At 33.0% G+C, this 10,609-nt stretch overlaps 2 protein-coding genes across 2 annotated transcripts; both read left to right on the top strand.

Moving 5' to 3' along the window:
• Positions 1-2,816: 2,816 nt before the first annotated feature.
• On the top strand, positions 2,817-8,000 carry LOC107959697 (pre-rRNA-processing protein ESF1; the record flags this gene model as incomplete). Its single annotated transcript, XM_041110594.1, is given in 10 exon segments — positions 2,817-3,082; positions 3,085-3,400; positions 3,670-3,739; positions 4,656-4,797; positions 4,800-4,875; positions 5,161-5,327; positions 5,532-5,659; positions 6,304-6,989; positions 7,200-7,561; positions 7,826-8,000. Coding segments are annotated over 9 exon segments (2,182 nt in total), but the record flags the coding sequence as incomplete, so codon positions are not given.
• Positions 8,001-9,251: 1,251 nt separating this feature from the next.
• LOC107959696 (probable endopeptidase p60) lies at positions 9,252-10,538 on the top strand. The gene is made up of 3 exons (XM_016895814.2): positions 9,252-9,621; positions 9,737-9,838; positions 10,294-10,538. The coding sequence occupies exons 1-3, from the start codon at positions 9,361-9,363 to the stop codon at positions 10,372-10,374; spliced, it is 444 nt and encodes a 147-aa protein (XP_016751303.1). The 5' UTR covers positions 9,252-9,360; the 3' UTR covers positions 10,375-10,538.
• Positions 10,539-10,609: the final 71 nt, after the last annotated feature.

A 10,609-nucleotide genomic window follows, 5' to 3' on the forward strand; every position in this document is an offset into this window, starting at 1 on the left:
TTTATTTTTGTCTTCAACAAAAATAGTTAGATCCATCTAACAATGGTGATTGAGTTGTTGATCTCCTTCCATTTTTTTCCATTATTATAGCTTGTCAAATATAGCATGTTTAGCAAATTAATTGTGTAATTTGAACTTAACCGATGTCTGTGAAGTTTTACTTAGAGAATCAATTCACAATATTAGCATAATATAAAACAATTATTTGTCCCACTTAACTCTTAAGGTGCAATTCCCCATTTTGTATATATCAGTGTGATTCTCGCTACCCACTTTAGCAATCACTTTATAAAATCATTTGAAGATGACCAATTCAACAAAATAGTTTCTTACACAAAAAAAATTGATCCTACCATTCACTCACAAAAATCTATCACTTAAGTCGGTATGTAGATCATTTAAATAACCAACTCAATGCCATCAATAAGCTCCCTTATCTTTTATATTACATATAGATAATATATGTTTTTAAAAAAATTCTAATCATATCATCTAGTTCGAAGTTGTTTTATCTTTAAAATCTCTCTTCAATGTCAATGGCATTATCTTCAAAAATTTCAAGTCTCTTTACACTTTATCTTATGTAGACTTCAAATCAAATGGGCTCTTTATGCATTATTTTCTCATCACATGAAGATTAAATTCTTTAAATATTTGTATTTATCAATCATTACCATTTCTGTTACGTATTACATCAAACAAACTAATACGAAGCAAAGTAAAAAATAAACAACTAAAGCAAGTGTTGTGCCAAAATGTTGTGGTTCCAGTATTGGCATAAGTTAAGCTATTGTGTCTACACAACACTCTAAATCTTAATAACCTTTCCATTTGACATTTTTGAGCAATAAAAAGTAATTACAACTAAAACAAGGAGCAATTAATTGAACAAGTTCATATTTCGCTCAGAAACAATGTTTAGAGTTGAATGACCAAATAAAAACTCCCTTAAAACATTACCAATAAAACTTCAACAAAAAATCCCCCCTATATCACTACTCCCTTTTTTGGAAATCCAAGGATCTCAGCTTTCAAGTCCCGAATGTATTGCAATACATTGAGCTTCCTTGTTGATGCTCAGCATAGGTTTAAAAAATCTAATCAACATTAGAACTCTTTCAGGACAACAGTAATTATTACCACAACTGTGGGCACAACAACTTCCTTTACTTAAGGTTTTCTCATGTTTTCATATCAAGTATCAGTTTGGGATGGTTCATCATCTGCTCTGGTATCAATTGGAAGTATATTCAATCATGTGGATGAGCTCTCAAAGATCTATAGCTTAATATTTTCTATTCGTATGAGGAGTTGATATAATAGCACCAAGATTAACTTTATCACATTACCAACTTGAATAGAAGATCCAATCTTTTGCTTATTGGTACATCAAATTAGGTGGCATCTAGTTCATATTTGCGTTGAGCAACTTGAACTGGTGTTGTTTCTTCATCAATAGTTCAATTGATTCCTAATTACTTGATGTAGAAGCCTTTGTCTTATGGCTCTTTTAAGCAACATTTGAGATTTCTTCTTTCATTTGAAAGAAAAACTTCACTAGATGAATATATACTTGGTCTAATTGTTTCTTCTTTTCCACCTGTTCTGATCTCTTTCATTATCATCTAATTAGACCGACTTGGGGTGTGATTGTGATTCCAATTCAATCGTTGTCCTCCAACTTCTTTAGTATTAGGATAATTATTCTAACTCACTCATTCTTCTTGAATCAATCAAGCTAGTTCTTTCACGCTTCAATGTTTTTCCATTGAATGGGAATATCTTTATAAAGGCATATTATTAAATGAAAGATTAAATTGAGATAGCTTAGTTTACAACTAAAACAAACATTTGAAATATTGTTAGGTAAGTTTGGGAGTAGTGACTCCAAAAAGTAAACCACTGCATTTAACATTAACGCAAGTCATATAACTTGCTTTATTTATTGGCATATTTGGACCAAAATATTGTTATTCTTACATCTTTGTGAGATCTTGCGCAACCATTCATGTTATTATTTTGTATAATCATTTGTTGTATTGAAATTAAATAACAATTTACTCACTGAATTGACTCCGTATGTAGGGAAAGGACTACATAAACACTTGAAATGTTTTATTTTCTCTTTTTTCATAGTGAAAGTGATATTGTAGTCTCACTTACACACTATATTTTCATAAAATTATGAGTGTAGTTCCAACATTGGATGGAGCCCCACTTACATAACTAGTGGGTACCTGGTGGAGTGCTGAGTGAAGGTTCTCTTTTACAACCTCCTATATTGATGGAGTGTATTATGCTTATGAAAGTAAGAATATTGTTTTCGTAAAGTCTATGGCATGGAGATCAAGTCTCAGTAGTTAGGAGCCCCCTATCGTTGATGTATCTGGTGTCAAAACTCCCAAAGCTAAGACTACTTGGACCATTGAAGAAGAGAGACTTGATAATACGAACTCAAATGCCCTTAGTGTAATCTTCTGTAGTGTTGATGGTTAGGAGTTCAAAAAGATTTCTAAATATTTTTATTAATTTTTATGTTTTAAAAAATAATTAATTGCTAACTTGACATATAAATAGATGCCACATCAACAAAGTTAATAAAATATTAATATGCAAGGTCAATGACACCAACTATACAAATATAAAAAGATAAAATTTAATTATAATTTAATAATAGTGTTATATAGATGAATTTTATTTAATTTAAATAAAAGTTTGGAGGAAGATTAGGGTTTTCATCTTCGTATATACCCTTAAATAAATTCAGCCTTTTGCTCTTTTGAAGTATTTGGGGAAACCCTTTGTTTATGAAGCAGAGCAATAAAATCCGGTGAGTGGAGCGAGCTTAGAATTAGAATCAAGCATGGGATCCAAACCAAAGGCCACAAGGCCAAAACTAAGAACAAGAACAAGAACAAACCTGATTCTGTCCATAGCAACAACAATGAGGAAAGCGGCGGTGGCAAGATAATTAAGGATGCTCGATTTGCTTCTCTACACTCGGACCCTCGTTTTCAGAAGGTCCCGAAACGCAAGACAAAGGTTGTCATTGATTCTCGTTTCAATCGGATGTTCACTGACAGAGGTTTGCTTCATCTTCAGCGCCTTTGGATAAGCGAGGGAAGCCCAAGAAGGGAAACACCCAGAGTTCTCTTCGCCATTATTATCACCTTGAAGAAGAAGAAGGGGTAGAGGACAAGAGAAAGAAAGCTGCTCTGAGTGAAGAGGATGGTACTGAGGAGGAGAGTGATACTAGTGAAATGCCTCAAATGGACAGCGATGGGGAGTTGGAAGAGGAGGAAAGATCAGAAACCGGTTCCACGACCGAAGAGGAAGATATTGATATAGATTACGAGGATGGAGAGCCTGAAATACAGGTACCCTTTGTCTAATATATTTGGTTATTCTATTTGATTTCAATTACTTGATTATGGTTAGGAATGAGTTAGGGTATTGAATTTATTTGATCTTGATTATCTTTTTTTAGTTTGATTTTGCTGCTAAGCTTAATAACTGGTGTTTCTAGTTAAAAGGTACAAGAATGAAGATATGAGAAGCAGAATTTTAACTTTGTGATAAACTAATCTGCTAAGTTAAAGCTGCTAGTGATTGGTGTTCATTTATTTTTCTAAAATCGTATTGTTTTATATTGATTATTTTTCCAGGAAGAAATATCCCAATGATTGAAAAGGAAACCCGCAGGCTTGCAGTTGTGAATATGGATTGGAGGCATGTTAAGGTATGTCATTGTAGTTTGTTCAAAGCTAGGTATGGTGCAATAGCTTAAACTGTTTTCTAAATGCTGATTGCCAATGAAATATAGAAAGTTGATATATTATTCCAATTAATAACTATTAAAGTTTATCTTTGAGTTACTTATTTAAATGCATGTGTATTTCCTTGTTCTTTTGAAATTATAATTTCTTTGAGGGAAGGGATTTGCTTGGTATTTTGTCCTGTTTATGTAATTTAATTAGAGTATGTCATGGTACCTGCGTTTGTATTTTAACTTATGTTAATTCGATTTAATATGTCGCTGTAGGGTGAGGTTACATAATTGCAAATGATAGATCCAATTAAAGAAATCTTTGTGTCATGTTTACCTTCATTGAATATTTTCATTGTATTGGTTCTTTTTATGAGTCTTAATTTGAATAGAATCTAATAAAGTACCATTGTGGTTTGAATTTTAAAAGCTGTTGTTATTTTATAGAATGATACCTGTTTCAATCAGTTGAAGTGATTGACTAAATGAAAATTTAAAAAAAAATTAAGGAAAAGAAAAGAAGTTCATTGAACTTCGCTTAATCATGACACTTTGATCATAAGAATTGTTTTCTTTGCATTATGGTGTTTCCTAGTTCTTTCCGATTCAACATTGAAGTCAAAGAGTAATTATTAAGCTTTTCTCTGATCTCAATATTGGTTCTCATTTCTCACATACTCTCTCTTTTCTTTACTTTTGGTGAAACTTGAGATTTAGAATTGTAGTAGATCTTATTGTACAGGATACTAATGAGCTGAATTGTATCTATGAATATCATCTTCTCACTTTGGTTATGATAAGTTAGGGTCTCAAGGTTTGTAATTTGTTAGTAAACAAACTGTATATAGGCTTGAGTTCTGACTAATTATCTGACCCTTTTTATATGTAGGCTGCTGACTTGTATGTAATGTTAAGCTCATTTCTTCCGAAAGATGGACAAATTATTTCAGTCGCTGTTTATCCATCTGAATTTGGACTTCAGCGCATGAAAGAGGAGGAAATTCATGGACCAGTAGGCCTATTTGATGGTGAAATGAGGATAATGATGAAGATGGTGATGATGAAATTGATAATGAAAAATTGCGTGAATATGAGAGAAGTAGGCTAAGGTGATTGCTGCTAATTGTCAATTTACTGGTCCCATTCTATCTGTTGTATTTCTCTTTCTTTCTTTCTTTTTTTTCTGTCTCGTTAGTAATTGTTAAAGACTCTTTTGATGGTCAGTGAATTGTTGAAATGCTGACTTGTCCAATCTGGACAATATTTTCTTAAGCTTAGTTTCTATTTAGGTGTTTGTTCTTATTGTGACTATCTCTTCAAATGGATATTTATATGTTTCAAACTGATGTGTTACAATTCCTTTGTTTAATATTCATTACTTATTGTCCTTCCAGATACTACTATGCAGTGGTAGAATGTAATTCTAGTGCAACAGCAGATTACTTGTACAAAAGTTGTGATGGAGCTGAGTTTGAAAGGTCATCAAATGTGCTTGATTTGAGATTCATTCCTGATTCTATGGAATTTAAACATGAACCCCGTGATGTAGCAGTTGAGGTATGTCACTTTGACCATTACATTCATCCTCCTTATGGGTTTAAGGTTTTTGCATGATTTTATTGAGATCTAACAAATTGAAGGCAACTAGAAATTAGTTCCATGTTGCTATTGCTGCCATTATTATTAAATGTTGACTAATTTTGTAGCCATTGCACTAACTAAAACTACGAGTTACCACATAATGTAAATATCTTCTTTTGCTCAGGCACCTGCAATTATGAGGGTTTAAATTTCCAAACCCAAGCACTGCAGCAAAGTAAAATTAATCTTTCATGGGATGAAGATGAACCACAACGAGGGAAGATTTTGAAACGAAAACTCAATGATGAACAGGTTAGTGTGCATAGTTTGTAACCAAAGCTACTTTAATGGTTCATCTGTTGTCTGTGAAATTCATTCTAAGACGTATATTTCCCCTTTTTTCTTTTGTTTGGTATTCCTTTCTACTGACTTAGTGGTAGAAATCCAATTAAGCATTTCTTGTGAAGTCCTTTTATTGTTCTTTTATTTGGTTTGTTTGGAGTTATCTTGTAGGAGGTGCTTTAAATATGAGTTGGGATGAAATTTTAGCAAAATGAATACACTCAGTTCTTTTTTTATTTGGCTTTGGAGGTCCTTCTGGAAGGTGCTTTCAGGATTCTCTCCAAATATGAGATTTCAAAATGCTTCTTCGTTTTGTTGACCAAGTGATTGGCTGTTCTTTTCTTTCAGTTTTTTAAATTTTAGCAGTTAATTTGGTGGTCAATGGCTTATGATTTTGTTTAAATTTGATTTAAAGTCTTTATGCTCTTCTTGGATTTCATTCTTTTTATGTGCTATGGCAAAATTACACTTCTGACAACAACTAATACTCAGGATGTTGAAACCAGTGAAACAGTTGTGGCAAGAAGAAAATATCATCTATGCTTTTTGCACTCCATTCTTTTTGGAATTCCTCGACATTTGTTTAACTTAATACTGCTTATGTTTTCATGCAGCTGGCTGACTTGGAGTTAAGGGAGTTTCTGGCTTCTGATGAGAGTGAAAATGACGATGATGATGATGAGAATGAAGACACCACTAAGGATCAACCTGATAAGAAAAATAAGAAAAGAGATTTATACCGTGCCTTACTCCAGTCTGGTGATGGTTCTGATGGAGATGGTGAGGAGGGTGGCCAGGATATGGAAGTGACTTTCAATACTGGCCTGGAGGATATAAGTAAGCGTATTCTGGAGAAGAAAGATAAGCAAGCAGAAACAGTTTGGGAGGCCTATCTCCGGAAAAGACGGGAGAAAAAGAAGTCCAAGAAAAATAAATCTAAATATTCATCAGAGGATGAGACTGACGATACTGATATAGAAGAAGCTACAGAAGAAGCTGATGACTTTTTCGTTGAAGAGCCTTCTCTAAAAAAGAGTAAGAAAGAAAGGAAGAAACATGAAGATGCGGAGAAGGAAGCTGAAGCAAGTAGAGCAGAACTTGAGTTATTACTCACTGATGACAAGGGAGCTGATACTGGTCTTAAGGGATACAATCTAAAAGCTAAAAAGGCTAAGGGGAAAAAGCAAAAAGAAGTGTTGGATGTGGAAAAAATACCAGTTGTCGAAGATGATCCTCGATTTTCTGCTCTCTTTACATCACCTCTTTTTGCTTTGGATCCCACTGACCCGCGGTACAAAAGGTAACAGTAAACTTGTAATTTAATCATGAAAAAGCAAATATATATGTTCTTGTGTGATTTAGAAGAGATGTAAGATAAATAACTAGGTCATTCATGGTATGTTGATTTACCAACATCATTAGCACTGCATTGAGTTTTAATTCCGAGGGTTTCTGGGTCTTTTATTTGGGTTGTTGGTTGGCTAAAAAGCTTGTTTGTTCTTTGTTGCAGGAGTGCAACTTATGCTCGACAAATAGCAAAAAAGCTGCAGAAAGGTGAACAGCAAGAATTGGCTGCAGAGGACACAAAAATACTCACCGATGGTCAGCTCTCAGCTGATGATCCTGGAATGTACAAAGCTGAGCATGAGAACTCCGATATTTTACCTTCAAAGGAGAAGCATAACTTGTCTTCAATGGTGAGATCAGTGAAGATGAAGTTAAAACAAGTTCAACTGCCCTCCGAGCGCAAGGTTTCCAAGAAAAGTGTATCAGGCATGGGGGGGAAAAAGGAGAAGCATCGAGTTCATTCAAAGAACAAGGCGAAGTATTTGAATGAATGAAACAGATTGTCATTTCTGGTGATGATTTAGGGTAAGTTCTAATGATTTGTGCACTTTTTCAGATCATATTTGTCTTATCTTTGTATCCCATGGATAAAAGAGGGTGAGTGTCAATGGGTATTTATTTAACGATATTTTGGAACTTTTAAAGTAACAATTTTGGGGAAAATCTTGTTTTTATTTTTTATTTTTTTTGGGGGGGGGATATTAAATTTTGGGGAAAATCGATTGAAGATTGCATTGTTCTGAATTTCATTTCATAGTTCATACCCTTTTGTACTATATTTTGAAACAGGTATAAGTTTCTGTGCAGCTCAAAGGATTAGATTAAAGCAAGAGCAGCAGGTGAATTGGCTCTCTATTGTTAGTGTTGGATTGGTACATCTTCAATTGTTGAAACCATTTATTTCAGTCTTGTTTCACACTTATTTATAATTTAATATAAATGAATCATTACATTATTAGCCTTATATGATATATGTTGTATGTGAATTAAAAAAAAAGGTAAATAAAAATGTAAAATATTAATAAATAATAGTTATACATCAAACAATTCAGTTAAAAAATAAAGAACTTCTAAAAGTTAAAACCTAAATTATAATTCATAATGATCTAATTTTGAAAATCAAAACTGAATTTAAGGATTAAATTGAAAGAATTGAGAGATACACCTGACTTAAAAACAGAAGTAAACTAAATAGATTTAAACTTTAAATAAATCCTGTAATATTTCAAAATGGAATTACGAAAATAGAATAAAATGAGTTTAATAGTGAAATTAAGTAGTCATGGTCTAAAAAAATTATTTATATAATTCAAAGAGTGGAAATACATTCTCAAATAGAATAATTTTTGAATTATTTATTGACATGATATGTAAGAGAAATATTTTGGTCATCATTTTCATTAAAAAACGATTTGACTCTTTTTGGATGGTTAAAAGGTTAGATTTAGCTCCAAAAAAAAATAAGGGTCAACTTGACAGAAAATATAAATATTGAAGACTAAATTTATCACTATACCATCTATAAATTGATTTTAAACTTTAAAATATCCCCTTAATATAAAACCCCACACTTGACTCGATCGTCAAATCCGAATGTGTGACATCACGTTATATTACTAAAACAACTTATATCAAACATGCTCATTATTTCATATAAACGAATCACACAAAAATATATTAATCATGCTCTATATAATTAAGAATTAGAGAAAATATTTAAAATTTGAATTTAAACTCTTTTTCACTCAAATTCACTTAAGATTCCAACCATCAAAACTCAAATAATAACTTATCAATTCTCTAATTAAACATTTGGCTACCATCATCTATCATTATTAATAATATTTTAACTAAAATTGAGGAAAAAACTTACTAATTTTATTGTTCCTAGGTATAAATGAGTGCGAAAGTGGGAGACAAAGAAAAAAAATTAAATTTCCATTGTAATTACATTATTATCAAGTAAATATCTTTTATTTAAAAATATTACATTAACAAATTAGAAAAAAAATTTAACAGTGTTAATAATTAGACCTAAACTTTAAAATCTGAAAAATAGAGAGATAAATCCCCAAAAAATAAAAATAGATGGACTAAATTCCGAATTTGTGAAGAGTACAAGAATCTATCACATATTTACCCTATTTTTAAACTTAGACACGCGGGTTGTGCCATTGATCACACTCCCAATTTAGAGGCAATCAAATGTATTTTACCTCTCATTTAGAGGGGCATGGCTTGTGCCATAGGTCACACTCCCATTTTACACCGAACACGATTACTATCTCATTCCAAGAAATCGCCGCAGATTGCATTACGATTGGATGTCGAGCCCACGCGCCGCCTCCAACGACGACGATAAGCACTCCGGCAATAGCAAGGAAGCGGCCGTGGCTAAAACCGCTGGCTTCATCGTCTTCTCCGGAATCGCTATGAGCATCCTTAAAACCCTAAACCCTTTCAACAAAGAGAGAAATGCAACTGCAGTACCTCAACAGCCAGTGGTTGAGTCGATTCAGCCTTCTCCGGCTCAGCCGATTCGAGATTCCCCACCTCCACCTGCCTCAGAACCTATTATCACCAAGGTATTTTAGAACCCGCATTTCAATTGTTATTAACATTTTTAGATTTGGGGAATTTAATTCAAGCATGTTTTAGGATTCTTGTTTACTTTCTAATTGGTGTCTTCGTTTATTGTAGGAAGCAGGTGGTTATACGGAGCAAAGATCACCAGAATACTCGCAAAGAGTGATAGACATTGTTAAAGGAGATACTCTTTGGGGTCTCTCCAGAAAATATGGGGTATTATTGCCTTTCTTTTTTTTATACAACTCTTAAAATTATTCATAACCCCCAAACCTCTAAATTGGAGGATGTCACTAGCTTAAGCGCGCTCAAATCCAAGATATCTAAGTTGCTGCAACAGCAAACAGTGCCAAATGAGATCATACGTATTCACATGATTTGGAATTTACTTGACGAACAACCACTTCAAATTTGCCATGTTCTGTTTTGCTTAGCATTTGGTGCTCTAAACCCAAATGTATTAGATTAAGATTTTGGTATCAAACTTACTTCGGTTAGCTTTTTAACAACAAAAAATTAGCTTTAAAGGGCTAAACTTTGAATCTAGAAAAAGTTTACAATGAAACAAAAGATAGTTTTAGTTGATATTTTGAACTTTGATACAAAATTTGTAGTTCCAGCCTCGCCAATAGAATCCGAGATGAAATTCTGACTTGATAATCTGGTTTCAGGTGTCAATAGATGCCATCAAAGAGGCCAACGGCCTTACAGGGGATACCATCTATGCTGGCAAGAAACTTATAATCCCATAACATTGTTTTCTTCGCCTCATATCAGTTTTTCAGTTTTCTAAGTAGGTTTGATTGGCATTTTTTACTTTTGCAAGTTCATATGTCCATTTAGTTTGTAATATGAACATGAGTAGATGAGATGAGACATTAGATCGGAATGGAGGTATGTCATTGTGAGCTTTTCACACAGTACTTCTACTTTAAATATTTTCTGTTTTACTGCATTTATTGTATTAAAGTTCTTAGTGGTATAGGG

Source organism: Gossypium hirsutum, unplaced genomic scaffold (genome assembly GCF_007990345.1).
Source record: "Gossypium hirsutum isolate 1008001.06 unplaced genomic scaffold, Gossypium_hirsutum_v2.1 scaffold_1274, whole genome shotgun sequence".
Classification (NCBI taxonomy): Eukaryota; Viridiplantae; Streptophyta; class Magnoliopsida; order Malvales; family Malvaceae; genus Gossypium; species Gossypium hirsutum.